The sequence below is a fragment of the Prionailurus viverrinus genome, chromosome E1 (genome assembly GCF_022837055.1).
Source record: "Prionailurus viverrinus isolate Anna chromosome E1, UM_Priviv_1.0, whole genome shotgun sequence".
Lineage (NCBI taxonomy): Eukaryota > Metazoa > Chordata > Mammalia > Carnivora > Felidae > Prionailurus > Prionailurus viverrinus.
The window spans coordinates 9,716,835-9,732,461 of record NC_062574.1 but is presented as its reverse complement, the minus strand read 5'-3'; the positions used below and the strand labels follow the sequence as shown (position 1 = coordinate 9,732,461).

Here is a 15,627-nt window from a genome sequence, read left to right as displayed (position 1 = left end):
CAGCATCTCACTGTAGATTTGTGAACCCTTACGGACTTAGAGGGTAGATGTCAAAACGACGAACCAGATTTGATCAAAATCCAACCGGCAGGGAGGGGGTGGGGGATGGGGGAAATCGGTGACAAGGATCAAGAGCACACTAATAGTGAGGCACACGGAGTAACCGTACAGAAGCGTTGCATCGCTACATCGCACACCTGAAGCTAACAGAACGCTGTATGTTTACACCGGAATTAAAGTTAAAAGAAACACATGAGAACAATTTTAGAAAACGAGCACAGAATATGAGGCTATGCGTAAAGGAGGAATAAAAATGACCAATAAATATGTGAAAAAAGTTGTTTGTAAATCCGACTTGCAAGACAGATGTGATGTAAATACCAATTACCAGTAAGACGGTGGTGTCGCTTTTTAAAACTTTGTATCTCAGCAAAAGGATACAAGAGGCTGTGGGGTATCGACTTGAATACCGAGCCACATCCTAAAAGACGCCCCTGAAGGGTCCCCCCCTGAAGGGGCCTTCGTAGCACAGAGCTTGACGACACATCTGTCATCTTTCAGATGCCTGAAAATGTTAGTGAGCTCTGTCCTACTTCCCAGCTTTACCTTTCCAAAGGCACGGGGTTCTCATGGAAAACACCTGGACAGGCATACTTCAGAAGCTGAAGTTGAAATAAACACGACAGACAGCAGGACAGACATTTTGCACCTGTAAACCCACCAAACCCTTTCATGACAATTATGAGCAAGGTCAGGATTTTCCTTACACCGTATAGCTCTGCTTTACCTAGAGAAGAAAGTAATTCTTTACTCAGATATCACATTGCAAAACTCAGATGAAGATACATACAGCTACTAGAAGAGTCTGAACTTTGAGAGCCACGTTCCCTCGCATCCTTGTCCGAGGCAATTTGCCGGGTGATGATCACGTCTATGAAGTTAGCTGCGGTAATGGTAGTCTTCCCTCGGGTCCTTAGCTCTTCCTCATATCTGGATTTTGGAGGAGGCCCTTTATCTTTCCCAGCCTCTGAATAAACTACCGAAGAGTGAGGCTGGGGCTTGCCACTTGGAAAGGCGGCCGAGGTGTACAGACACTGAACAGATCTCTTCTCCGCCTCCAGGCTTTTCTGCTCTAGCTGCTGCTGTTCACTAACTGCGGCTGACCTGCTTCTCAAAGTTTCTTCTAACCTGGAAGCTTCATGCTTACTCTCTTTCGTTTTGGAAACCTCCATCTGGGGGGCAGAGGCTGCGGCGTCCACGAGGGCGGCCAGGGCGTCCGCAGCGGTGCTGTAGCGGGAGGCCGGCAGGCCCTGGCTTATCGACGGGCCCCCGGCGGGCAGCGGCCTGCGAACAGAAGCAAACCACACACAGCTCCGTGAAGGGCGGGCTCTACCGGGGGCGCGCTGGGGAGGCGGCGGGGTCCACCGCACACCAAGACGTGTCGGGCGGCCACCGATCTAAAAGTGCGCGGTACGCAAGAGACCGTCTGTTTGTCCTTGGTCCGAACGTGTCCGGGAGACTCACATGATTCGCAGCTGAGCGCTTGGATCCAAAGGTGTGATTACACTGGTTCCGTTGGTTCCCTGGAAAACGCTGGGTCTCTGCTGCAACATGGGCTCCTGAGCTCTCACTGAAGGGGACGGGGAGCGGACATACCCGTGGCTGCCAGGTCGGCCCGGCTGTTCGGAGCCTGTGAAGGCCAAAAAAATAAAATAAAACAAAGAAGAGGGAAGGGAAGACAAGCCCCGAGGAAGAACCTAGAGACGGCCACATTTAGGGACCGTTCCTTTCTTAGTTATTCCTGACAAGAGAAAACGTTAAGAAACTTGATGGCCCGCCTTTTGGCCTTGCTCATGTTCCACACGAGTTTCTCAATAAAGATGTAATAAAACCAGGCTCGTAGCTCGAGAGAAAAACATCCACTCTCATTTACTGGTGCTTTCATTTCTGTGATTCCTGACAGAAACAAAAATGACACCAACAGTGAAGTACAGTTGATCCTTGAACAACAGGGATTTGAACTGCACCGGGCCACCTACCTGTGGATTTTTTTTTTTTAAATACAGTACAGTACCGTAACTGTGTTTTCTCTTATCATTTTCTCATCAATTTCTGTTCTCTAGCTCACTTTATTGTAAGGACATATATATATGAGACATGCATACAAAATATGGGTAATCAACTATCTATGTTAGCGGTAAGGTTTCCAGGCAATAAATAGTAAGCGACTGGCAGTTTGGGGGGAGTCAAAGTTATACTTGGATTTTCCCCCCGCTGCGTGGGGGGTCAGCGCCCCTCACCTGAGTACAGGGTCGGCTGTGCTAATACAAATCGGGGGCACCTGGGTGGCTCAGTTCAGCATCTGACACTTGATTTCGGCTCAGGTCATGAGCTCGCGGTTTGTGAGATCGAGCCCCTAGTCGGATTCTGAGGTGACAGCCATTAAGCCTCCCTGGGATTCTCTCTCTCTGCCCCTCCAGCATCTGTGCGCGCGTGCGCTCTCGCTCTCTCGCTCTCAAAACCAATAAACGTTAACAAAAATCAGGTAAGCTCATCTCTCAGAGTTTTCCTCAAACTCCGGCGTGTTTACCGTTTCCAAACTCCCATTCGGCGCCGCCGTCTAAACATCGTGACGAGGACGACACACGTGATGAGAGCTGCCACCACCCCAGGGTCCGAGGAGGCTTCACTCAGCCACAGCTCTCCCCGCTCCGCTCCGCGCCTCGCGGCTCGGCGCTCCCAGGGGACACTTTCCCTCTGTGGACACGTGATCACTCACTCCGCCCGCCCCCAGATCAGCTCCGCTAACCACCTCCTCCAGCAGCTGAGCTGTTTTTGTTCGCTTGACCACAGCTCTCCCCGAACAAAGCCACAACTTGGACTCTGTGCCGCACGACTCTCTGGGAAGAGCTCAGACTCCCTCGCTCTTCACTCCCTCCTCCGCCTCCTCCGTTCTCCGCCCTCAGAGGCGCCGGCAGTTTTACCGTGTGTCCCTGTCCCCACAGCAGGTACCACCTGGCCGCACCTCTTCAGCAATCTTCTCCCTTCCAACCATACATCAGCTTCCACCAGCACGTCTATATTCCTAGGAGAGGGGCTGCTATTTAAATTTCTGTATCTCGGCCAAGACTGTTCCTATTTACGCTGCCACCTGATGACGCGTGAGAGTCAGCGTTTCTTTAGTCACACCGACACAGAATACTCACAAACCGTTCAAGTGTCTGGTGGGAGAAATGGTGTCTATCGTCTCGAGTCTGCGTGTTATCCGTTAGTGGGATCACGAGCATTTTCAAAATCTAGTTCCTACCGCAGTGACGCTTTAATTAAATGCGTTTCACGTTTGTATGTGGCCAGTGTAGGATCGGTACTCGGGTGCTACCTCGCTATGCGTTACAGCACTTCCTGTGGTCAGACGCAGTGATTCCCGCCTATCTGCGGACAGCAGACCGCAGCTACAGGTCTTTAGGCTTTGCAAGCGCGGAACTATTCAAGATAAATCCTCAGGAATGGCGTCACGGAGTCGAGCACGAGGACCGGCTTTGGACCCCCGCTCTATACTGCCACCACTTTGATTTTAAGGGTCTGTTCCCCACGACCAGGAGTGTGCCCTCCGGTTCCACACCGCCCTCTCTGACCAGCCCCGCGTCGGAAACATCCCTCCCCGCAACCTCCAAGGACGGACCGGCTCCTCTCCCCGCACGCTTGCCGCCTGGAGAGCTCAGCCGAGCCAGAGTCTCAACACTTATGGGGGACTCCCGGGTCACCAAGTCCAAGCCGTCCGTTGTCCTAAGTGCCAGATCTGTCTACCCGGCAACATGGACGTGGGACGTGGTTTCATTCCACTGATGGAGCCCAACGCAAGAAGACAGATATGCCACAGATAAGAACGTCCCAGAGACGCATCAAAGCGTGTCACGTGGTAAAACCCCTCCGCTCTTCACTTTCGTTAATCCCCCTCTATCTTACGTGAGGGCCGATCTTGTTTCTCATCTCTTCCTCAGCCGCTGCGTCCAGTTACTGCCGAGTCCTTCCCGTTCGCCTCAAAGGCATTCTTCCCAAGCAGTTCCTTTCTGGCCTCTCCCAGTGCCAAACATCTCAAGCCGTTGTGCGCGACCGTCGCGGCCTTGCTATTCTGGTGGCAGCACGTGCCCCCCTCCGGGGTTCTAATCCACCTCAAGCCCCTCCTGTGTCCGTGCCCCCTCGTGTCACCTGCCTCCCTGCCGAATGGCAGCACCTGTCATCTCCAAGTGCCAGCCCTCCTTCTAACTGTATTTCCACTCTTCCTCCAAGTCCAGCTCGACGAGTCCAGCTTCAATGAGCCCCTCGCCCAGTGTCTTCACACAGCGTCTTCGTAGCCAACTGCTGGGGGCCAGATCCAAATGACGCCTTCCTCGTGAAAACGTCACCTTCCTGTTCCAAATTCACGTCTGCACCATTTAAACCTCGATGGCGCTCTCACCCGTCCTTCACTTACGGCCTGAAATCGCTTTCTGTCTCAGGATCCCCGTGTGTGAGATGACCTCGGCATCCCCACGGCAGGAGCGGGTGCGGAATGAACAAAGCCACGCCACTCACCCGACCGCAGGTAGAGGTCCGAGGACGCCGCGGCTATCCGCTCCCGCTCCTTCTCGCGCTCCCGCTCCCGCTCCGCGCTCGCGGCCGCTGCAAGGTGCGTCGAGTGTCCTGTAAAACACGCGAAGTCCGCCACTTCAAGACAAAAACATCAACCTGTCAGGTACACACAACGTGTAAAGTCTCAAGTGGCTGAAAGGTTTCCAAAACGCTCCAAACTCCACGTGTGGGAAGGTTAAGAGTTTTGGATGACAACTAAAGCCCAACACGAGCATTTAGGATGTTTCTAGAGTATCTGGCGACAGAACGGCATAGTAGAACTATTACTAAATCTTAAGTGAAAGACCAAATGGGGGACAACTGCCTGAAATGCCTTCAAAGGCCATTCTGTCAACACGGTGGTCGGGGGGGGGGGGGGGGGGGGGGGGGGCGTGGCCGCAGACTCTCACCTGGAGACATAGAAGCAGAGTTGTATGGCCTGGGGGGGAACGTAATCTGTGTACCAGGAATATAAGTGATTCTGTCCATGGGTGGAGTATTTGTTCCCCCTGGATGAGGCACTAAAATTGCTGGAGGCATATTGGTCAGGTCAATGATTCCTGCTCAAAAGACAAAAATACGATAAAATTATGTCAAGTCTCAGTCTTTCTAAAGATACAGAACTGTATGTGGCTATTTTATATGGTTTATCTCTATAACCCAGCGATACTTTGTTATACGGTATAAATAAAAATGGCCCAGATCATCATCACTTTGTAAGGCCGTCTTTAAGTCTACAGAAGGCCATGAAATACTATGCCCCATACCAGTAACCTAAAAGCACGAACAGATTACAGAGGGAGGCAGCAAACTGAAAAAACAATGATTTCAAACACCCAGCTCAATGACTTCATTTAGTTAGTTCAGTGTTCACCAAAACACCCCGTCTGACACATTTCTTCATCTGCCTTCAAGGCCTAAAAGCTACACGGCCAAGGATATGGCTGCCTCTTCATTCTTTCCATCATTCATTCAATAAATACTCATTGATACTCAGTACACATAACGCACTCATGAAACCGAAACGCAAAGACACACACCCCTCGTTGCCGGGTACGGGAGACCCAGCTGCTGCTCCCGCGGGGAGAGGCCTCTGGCCACATCTGGGCGCAGGTTCACCTGCATCTGCTGTGAGGTAATGTAATCATTGAGGATTGTCTGTCTCGTGTTCTCCATCGCGTAAAGCTGATACTGACTCGGGTAAGCTGGGGTTGGTGAGAGCTGTCTCTGAAACAGGTAAGCAGCAGCTGCTGGCAGAGAGAACAAGAGAAAGGTGTTCAGCTGACTGAGTCCACGTGAGGTTCCTTTGCCGAACATCACCCACAGAAAGAGGCGGGGCTCTCGCTCTCCAGCTAAAATGCGCATGCAGCCCTTATTCGGCGTGGGTAGGAACGGAACAGGGATTAAGGGAGATTCATTTTAGACCCCGACACATCGGCAGTATGAATATACGCATTCTAAAGTCAGATGTGAAAGGGGCGCCTGGGTGCCCCGTCGGCTGAGTGTCCGACTTCCACTCAGGTCATGATCTCGCGGTCAGTGAGTTCGAGCCCCGCGTTGGGCTCTGTGCTGACGGCTCAGAGTCTGGAGCCTGCTTCAGACTATGTGTCTACTTTGCTCTTTGCCCCTCGCCTGCTTGTACTCTGTCTCTCTCTCCCAACATTAAACATTAAAAAAAACCCTTTTTAATTATAAATAAATCAAATCAGATGTGATGGAAAAGGGGGAGAAACTAGACACAATAGGAGTATGAACCTGTTTACCAAGTAGAACAGGAGCTAAAAAACTTCTCCACTAGTTTCACTTTCCATCTTTGCCATGTAACTTTTATTTTTCACCTAAGTCTCAAGGGCTGCATTTGAGAAATTATTTTTGTAGTGCCAGTCATTCAACACAACCGAACAGAAATATATGTGAACACACTTTCCTGGGGCTGAAGAGGATTAGTCCACAAGCATTTAATTAATCCATGTGTTTAGAGCAGAGAACGGCAAACTTAAAGGCCGGATGGTAAATATATTAGGTTTTGTGGACCATATGGTCTGTTCCACCTACTCAACTTTCCCAGTGTAGCTGCACAGAGAAAATGAAAGCACCCACAGACAAAGCATCAACAAATAACTGCCTGTGTTCTAATAAAACTTTATTTACACAAACAGGCAGCAGCAGGATTTAGCCCCCTGGCCATAGGCTGACTAGCCTAGGTCAGAGCATGACACGAGATGCTAGGAAGGGGTAGGTATGTGTGGTAAAAAGTAGGAGGAAAAGTCTCTATGCTCAAAATATTTAGAATCCAGCTCCAGCTCAAAAATAACCAGTAAATAAAACTGCTACAAAGTACAGGACTATGGTATCACTCCATGAAGGTATAAACCTTCAACGTTGTCTGAAAACTTGAGTGAACTATTTTACATATACACGTTCTCCCCAGAAAAACAAATAACCAGTTTTCTGGAATGTTTGCCTCCCCTTTCTTCACCCGGAACTCCCAGCCGGGTGATTCTGTCAGTGGAATCTGTGGGAGCTCCTGTCTCAATTCTGGGAGACAGTCCCTGAAGAATTAAATGTAGGCTCCTCTGAAACTTAGTGTTCTCAAGTGACAAACGACCTGATGGCACTGATACAACCCTCAGAAGGTACAATATTTTCTACAGGCACCTTGCTACTAGAAAGTGAAACTAACACTTAGAAATCCTGGCATACTGGTAATGAACATCTCTTCTCTAAGGACCACAGTAAAACAAAGGTGGTCTGTGTCCCAATTTCAACCTGAAGGATGTGACAAGCGAGCAATTTAGGAGAGAGGAGAGGATGAGCAGAAAACACATTTGAGGCAGGGTCGGTGGGCAAGGGGAGCAGGCACCAGGGGCGGGGAGGACAGGGGGCAGCTGGCCCAGCAGGTGCATCAGGACAGCCACCGACACACTGACAGGGCTCCTTTCCCTCAGTAGAGCACATGACCCTGAGCCCAGCACAGACCGCTCGCTAGAAAACCGACGGACTCCTGCACCTACACGAGGGATGTTCACCCACAGCCAGAGGCCGTCTGTCTGTTCCAAAGTTCCTTCCTGCCGTACCTGCCACTGTGATTACGTAACTTAATGAAAGAATCTGGAGGTTGTTGAGGGAAGAACAAAAAGTGGTTTCTCTGGAAACTAAGTCAACTGCTTTGGAAAGACTCAAGACAGAAGCTGAATCACGTATGGACAAGATAATTTTAAGACAAAAAAAAAAAATCTGAAAGGATTCTGTAGTGCGATTCAAGTGGTTTTAAATTCCAGCTTCACTTAAAAAAGCAAACACGGAAATGTGAGTATCGTTTATGTAGCAAAGAAAAGGGTGCAGTTTCATCGGTGGACCCTGGCCCAAGATCAGAATTCTGGTGAATGAATGTCTATACGGTGAATTCAAATGTTTAGGTATGCCTGTGTCATTTAAAAACAATCCTTCACATGGGCCCACCTTTTCAATCAGCTTAACCAAATGCCATACCTCTTTGTTTCTGTTCTGTAACGGGTGCCGGTTTCGGGATTTCAGAACTGGTAACATGGGCGTGTGGAGTGTGTGAAAGGTCAGTGAGCTGCACACTAACAATGTACGCAACAGTCTGCGTATTATACTTTAATAAACGGAGCTTAAAAAGTCATACAGGTACATCGTTTCTTCGCCATACATCCTCACCACACGCTGTGCTTACCAGGATCCAGAGCCCTGTGAAACGGCATGGCGGGATCCAAATGCGTGGGAAGATGGCTCCGATAAACCTCTCCCGTGGTGCTGCCCCTGTGATGGGGATCGAAAGGGCTGTGGCTTACTACCGGGTCCACCCCAGGCACCGGAGACTTCGCCGGTATACTTTCCCTCTGGGTAGGGGTCAGTGTCGATTTTCTTTCATGATTGGTAGACTTGCTAGAAGAGATGGTAACTGGAAAAAAAACAAAAACAAAAAAAGCAACCCCACGACTTCTTAAGAAAACTTGTGAAGTAGGATTATACAGTTGATCCTTGAACAATGCAGGGTTAGAGGCACCAAGCACCCCACCCCCCTGCAACAGTCAACAATTCATACATAACGTTAGACTCCCCATAAACTAACAGCCTACTATACTATTGGCTGGAAGCCTCACTGGTAACATAAACAGTTGATCAGCACATCATCTTATGTGTTATATGTATTATGCCCTATATTCTTACAATACGGTAAGCTAGAGAAAAGAAAATGTTAAGAAAATTCTAAGAGAGAGATACATTTACAGAGAGCACTGTATTTACTAAAAAAAAAAAAAATCCACCTAAGTGGACCCACGCGGCTCAAACCCGTGTTGTTCAAGGGTCAGCTGTATTTCTCCATTTCTCACTCAGTCAAATACAGACGATATTTATATTTTTATCTGCTTCCACCAAACGTTTAATAGTTAATCTTACGCAAATGGGAAGAACTAGTAGAAGCTTTTGAGATTTGGAGACCACCGCCTTTTGGATCACAGCACCAGCATTTTATCACCTAATATTAAGATTAAAAATGAAGTTCAACACTCCTCTTTAAGTCCCATTATAAATGATTTTTGTGTTCTGTATGACTCTAACATTGCAAATTCTTTTCGATCCCACACGTACGTATATCAACTCACAACCCCCTCTCTGCCTGCGTCACCCAGCCTCCCTGCGGCCCACTAGTCCTGAAGTTATACTATTTTTCCTTGCTCTCTACTTCCACAAAGACTTTCTTACAAGCTCACCAGTATCAACCACCTCCCTCCTTCAGCCTCTTCTTTTTAAACAATAGTATTCGGAGGTTGGATTATCCCCCTGATGCTTACCATATGCCAACACGTAGTGGCCATCACCCTCAACTGTTTTTAATAATTGTTGAAAACACACAGAACATACAATGTACCATTACACTGAGTGTATCAGTGGCACTGATCAGTCCTCACCACCGTCTAATTATTAATATTTTGATAATATCAACTTAGCCATGATTACACAAACCTGCCTGATGACACCAAGAAATCGTAGTGGTTTATTACGTCCCCTTCTGAGCCCCAGCTTGCTCAAACAGAGTGCCTTCTCCCTCGGAATGGGCGGCAGAGGGGGAGGCAATTCTCCTTCAAAACTGGGCCCAAGGATCTGCATTCACCGTCCTACTGCCCAGCAGACTCTTCCCTCTTCTCTTCTCCTCCTCCCACTGCACAAAGCACTTCACCTCGACAGCTCTCACGGTGTCCAGCCAGGATCTTGCACATGAGCCCTCAATAAATATGTATTGCAATACAGCTTAAAATGATGAGTGAGGACATTGCTAAGGTCCGCAGATCGTTTCGGGGACCGCCTGGTAAAAATCAATGCCTCTTACCTTACTCATGTACCCGCTGGCAGCAGAAAGCCCAAGAGGCATGGAGTCACAGTGACAACAGTAACAATACCGGCAACGACAACAGTTTGCGTTTATCGAGTCCTTCATACATGCCAAGTACTACTCATTCTTTCCTTTTAAAGGTCTTCAGACACATTAGTTCACTTGGCCTTCACAACAGTCCAGGAAGGGAAGCCTTAATATTACGTTAAGTTACGTAACCGATACAAGTCCGTGCGGGAAGAAGAACCTTAATTCGAGGCTAGGCAGTCTTGCTCTGTGGCCTAAGCTTTCAACTGCCATGCCAGACTGCCGCGGAGCAGTTGTCAACACTGACTTCCAGAAAACCTTGTAGGGTTAGCTGCAAATCCACTCTGAGAACGTACTTATTCCAGAGCATTTCTGGACTCCAGCATACCGTGCACGTGATTAAAGTATTAGATATCTTACCTGCAATCATATCAGCTTTTCACCTGGTAGCCTTCCCTACAGCCCTCGCATCCAGCACAACCTACAGATCTCGTGACAGTCGAAAGCTAACACTTCAGCATTTACTACCTGCCAGAGGTTTGGGGAACGCGAATAAACATGAGCAGACAAGGGCAGAAGAGTAACGCACCATCCGAAGTTCTGTTCATCATAGGCGAGCCTCTGGACATGGTGCTCTGATAACTCACAGGCGTCCGCCGGGCACTGCTGTCGTCGTAGATCCCTGGGCTCAGTTGTGCTTTGGGAGCTTCGTGAAGTGTCGACCTAAGAACTGAGGGGCCAGAGCTTACCACCGATGTATGTCGGGAACGCACTGGCTCGCCTGCCTTCACATCCTCGTATTTCCCCCGTTCTACCACTTTGATGTTCTCTGGCACAATTTCCAGTGGAGGCATTCCACGGGGTAGTTTGTTAGGCCCCGTGATTAAAGACTTGACGTTGTGTTTGATGGCAGATTGACCTGAGTTGCTGTCAAACTTTATCGGTGTACCCTAAAGGAAACAAACGGCACAGGTAGCCCAAGGCAGCTGGAGACTCCTCCATCCCATGTCAGTACGGCCCACGGCAACCACATTTTGTTCTGGTGACCCTTACTGTCTGTGTGGATGTCTCTGTCACAGGCCCGCCGATCCAGAGCTATGCGCCTTCTCGCGACACACACGAGAAAACGAACGATAAAGCATACGTAAACTTTCACGTTTACCTCCAAGACATCAGACCTCACGAGAACTACTTATGATTATTAAGTCGTGCTTTTTAAAATGCTCCATGAGTATCACAGTCTGAGGCGGAATGGCTGACAGAAAGAACCCTGTTCTAGTTACCTGGGAGATGGAACCCTCAATGATTGGCCTTGTGCTCTGGACCACCTCTGGAGTTTTACGGCTTTCCTGAGTTAAAATATCTTGCCGTGGAATCTCATGAATGGAACGCCCCATTTCTTTGATGGTGGTAATACCATCATATGGTTTTCCTTTGGTAATGGCGCCTTCAAACGCTCGTATGGGAGGACTCTCCCTTTTAATCTGTTTCGGATATTTTAGGCCATCTTCAAAGCTTTCGGTGGTTGCTCTTGGTGTGCCTTCAAGAAAAAATTAAAGAAAAAATACTTGTTAAAATAATGCCAATGGTCGCATAACAATGCCACTGAGCTGTACGCTTAAAAACTGTTAAAATGGTAAATGTTGTTACGTACATTTTACCGTTATTGAAAAAATTTAATACCTTATCATCTTCAGTTTCTAATCAATTTTCTGTTTACAACACATCCTTAAATATTCATAAGTCATCATTTCATGGGCGTTGTTCAAGATTTAATACGTTTGTTTATCACATTCAGAGAATGGTTCTTACATAAGAAAAATGTCTCTCTACTCAAAGATTAGGCAACTATCATTTTCAAATAAACTATGTAGCCCAGAAACAGAAGAGCTGACATCAAGTATCTAATATTTCAAAAGGGAAAATACTTGCAAAGCAGGTTTCATGCGCTGCACATTAATGTCAAAGTACTTTGCCAATGAGGCCATCATGAATAAAAAAGCGAAAACAAGCAAAGAGTTTACCCTGCATTATGGAACCAGACAGCACAGTCCTTTCTTTGAGGTCAGAATGAGGGCTCCCCCTGGGTAATGCTCGGCATATCAGCCCTTTCAAAGCAAGAAAGCAATTCAAGCATTAAACACGATGTGTATTTCAATTTTCACATACTTTATACTGACCATAGAGTATAGACTTTTTGATAAAAGCTTTATGGAGAGAGATCATCTTAAATTTGTGAGCTATTCAGAGGGTATCATGGAAGAAAAAAAAAAAGTTGGAAGTACCCAATGTGACATCATTGGTTCCTTTGTAAATGTTCTCCTAAATAGAAAATAACCACAGAAGACATCTATTATAAATCAAAAAGGAAAGAAAGACACTTCCAAAGCTAAATGCAAAATCCCAATGCTTCTTTCTCCAGGTGAGAGGGCACAGAGAGGCTGAGGACCACTGTCTAGCTCTGAACTAGACCTCTGAGAAAGGGAAACATGAAAGATGGGCACCTCATACACAGGCAACATACATGAACGAAAATATGCAAATCAAAATGAAAGAGCTATAAATAACCTCTTAAAAAGCTTCACATCATATCAGAAAAAAATTGGCTCAAGGACTGGAAATAATCACATGCATTTACCCTAAAAGGAAGGGAAGTGAGGTTTTTTGTTTTTTAATTTTTTAACATAGAGAGAATCCAGCTCTTAGAAAATTGCACAGGACTTCTAAGATTGAAGAATCCTTACCCTGTTTTTAGTATTTCACCTAGAATAACATGAAACACTCGAGGCAGGTTAAGATTTAAAGAAAGTCAGCCATTAACAAAATAAAACACAGCTATCATGTATCATGCACATCGTGTACGGTCAGCACAAGGCTGGACACCCGTCTCCAATCCTCACACAATGGTAACTACAATCCCTTTAAAAGATGAAACTCGTGGGGAGAAATTCATCAGGAAAGGGTGCAGCTGAAATTCAAATACACGTCTTTGTTCTATGACACGACTTTAACTGCCTCACAATAAAAACAAAGTTATCAGAATGAATTTTACATTTTTCAATTCACTTAACCCTAGCAGGAATAATCTTCAAATTGCATGAGCACATGATATGACAATGATGTTTAATTTTACTCCCTTCCGCTGTCACGTACTTGAGGTATATGTAGATATGAATATAAATGTAAACATATTAATAAGCATCATATTAATAAAGTATTAATTATATATTACATACTTTACTGTGTTTATATTATTACTATGATAACATTAATGTAGGTTTCATTTATATGTTAATATGAATAGAAATCTCAGGTAGAAATAACAGACTGAATACAACCTAACCCAGCCATGCAAATTTGCTGTACAAAATTAAATGTATCTAGAATAAATGTTCTGGAAACAACATTTTACCCTCTAGTGGTGCTGACACAGGAGACTCCCTCATTGACAACCCTTGCTTTATATTTCCTTCCACTGATTCATAGCTTCTTTTTAAACTGATTTCATGAGCTGTTCTTGGACTCCTTGTCCCTTCTCGGGCATTCTTAATATCTGTAGAATATAGAAACAAGAATTGCTCAGCGCCCAAGACCTCTTCTACAGTAAATCATTTATCTTAGTTTCATAGTCTATCTTATAAAAATAATGACATAAAAACTAGTCAACTTACGACATACTGCTATGTGGATGATATTTATGAAAATTTTCTTCATTAATTCAAATATATCTGAGTGCCAGGCATAAGCTAGGCTTGCAGAGAAGTGAACAAATTAAGCCCCTCCCCTCATGAAACTCACCCAATCATGGCGGGTGCAGATAAAGTACTAGGGAACTGCTGTAGAGTGCAGTCGGGACTATGAAAAGAGTGGCGCAACGTCCTGTAAGAACAGTGTGGGTGAACCCAACGCTTAAAAGGCTCGGATGAGGCTGCCTAGAAGTCATGTGCAAGCTGAGAACTAAAAGACAAGTAGGAGGTGCTTCAAGTGAGAGGTAAAGGGACCAGGAGGTGGTAGAGGCCAAGGGAACAGTGAGCACACAGACCCCCAAGGGGAGACATGGTGGGACCGTTGCTGATGTGGGGGTCGGGGCTGGAGCGAGAGTGCGTGGCAGGCAGAGCAAAGCAGGTAAGGGAGAAGGTGGGAAGGGAACAGCCTGAGAGAGTTGCTGACAGCAGGTGGTAGAGGGGGGATGAAGCCAAAGGAAGGGCGTACAGTGACTTTAAAGCAATGAAGACTCGAGGAGGAAGTGACGTGATACGGTTCTGAACATGGGCTACGACGAAAGGTGGGGAGATCAGTGAGGCGGCTGCCGAGTGGTCCGGGTGAAAGATGATGGTGGCAGTGGGGAATACAGAGCAATGGATGGATTCCAGAGAATTCAGAAAAGAAAACGGAAACAACTTAGGACTGACTGGAGGGGGGAAGAGAAGGAAGTGTCAAGGATGACATCCAGACTTCTGGCTTAGGCAATGTCCGTTAATTTCTTCCTCCAGAAGCAAAATGTAAATCAGTGTATGCCAGAAATGTTAAAACAAGAAAGGAGGAAGGAAATAAGAAAGTTACCATGTGTTCTACATCAGTCACTGTTGCTGGCATACCTTATGTCGCTGTACTCAAAGAGAAAGATAAAGCATGACTAAGGACTACTCGGTTCACAAAAAAGTTGCAAATGGGAACGCAAATCCAGTCCCTCGCTTGGCTGTGATACCATAACTGAATCACTGTTGTAACGTTAATGAGAAAATATAACCTAAGAATACATCTAAAGAAAATGTTGACACACACACAGACATTAAACTAGTTTTATTTAAGTAGAATTTAAATTCAATGCCCTTTCTAGGATTATCAGACTAGTATCTACTCCCTAATTCTTTTTTTTTTTTTTTAAGTTTTCAAGTTGAGACAGAGAACGCAAGTGAGGGAGGGAGGGGCAGAGTGAGACAGAAGGGGAGAGAGAATCCCAGAAAGGCTCCACTGTCAGCATGGAGCTTGATGAAGGGCTCGACCCTACGGACTGTGAGATCATGACCTGAGCCCAAATCAAGAGTCGGACACTCAACCGACTGAGCCACCTAGGCGCTCCTACTCCCTAATTCTTAATGCATAAAAGAGATCTCTAAGGTAAAAGTGATTCTACTACAGTGAAACAAAGAATATTTTCTTTGGCTAAATCAACTGGCCACAGGTGATGTTAGCTACCACTGACAGAACCACTTACTATGGGCTCTACATGGTTTATCACTTTTCATTGACGGTCTCCATCGGAGTTAAATTTTCACAAAAGTTCCATGAGAAGGCACTACTGTTAACCCCTTTTACAGAGATTAAACTTGGGCTCAGGAAGGAAAACTAACTCCCCCAAGCAAGTAGGTGGGGAACCAGAGTCCATGTTTTAGTCATACGTTACAGTTCTGGCTTCAGAGTACAGACGACATACTTACTGTCATATGATAAGATGTGTCCACTTTTGCCTTCATAAATAACATGACCTTTTGATGCAGCTTCCTCTCTGCCCTTCTCAGGACTGTTCTCTTCAATGGGCATTCTAGAAATGGATCCCTTCACCAGAGCCTCAGCTGGTATGCCAGCCTGTGACAGAGCTGGGGTACCCTGCCATCGAATCAAACATA

The 15,627-nt window shown here is 46.5% G+C and overlaps 1 protein-coding gene across 17 annotated transcripts in view; it reads right to left on the bottom strand.

The window, feature by feature from the left end:
- NCOR1 (nuclear receptor corepressor 1) overlaps positions 1–15,627 on the bottom strand; it is a 161,482-nt gene that overhangs the window by 17,305 nt on the left and 128,550 nt on the right. For 12 of the 17 annotated variants that reach the window (XM_047833002.1, XM_047833003.1, XM_047833001.1 and 9 more), the window contains 11 exons: positions 15,439–15,607; positions 13,410–13,550; positions 12,022–12,105; positions 11,281–11,537; positions 10,587–10,947; positions 8,309–8,536; positions 5,652–5,861; positions 5,022–5,171; positions 4,576–4,683; positions 1,525–1,690; positions 851–1,344 (listed from right to left, as the gene is read on the bottom strand). In XM_047833002.1, the coding sequence (XP_047688958.1) occupies positions 851–1,344; positions 1,525–1,690; positions 4,576–4,683; positions 5,022–5,171; positions 5,652–5,861; positions 8,309–8,536; positions 10,587–10,947; positions 11,281–11,537; positions 12,022–12,105; positions 13,410–13,550; positions 15,439–15,607 (2,368 nt within the window). The remainder of the gene's footprint in view (positions 1–850; positions 1,345–1,524; positions 1,691–4,575; positions 4,684–5,021; positions 5,172–5,651; positions 5,862–8,308; positions 8,537–10,586; positions 10,948–11,280; positions 11,538–12,021; positions 12,106–13,409; positions 13,551–15,438; positions 15,608–15,627) is intronic. The other 5 variants (XM_047833016.1, XM_047833014.1, XM_047833015.1 and 2 more) reach the window with 2 other exon arrangements.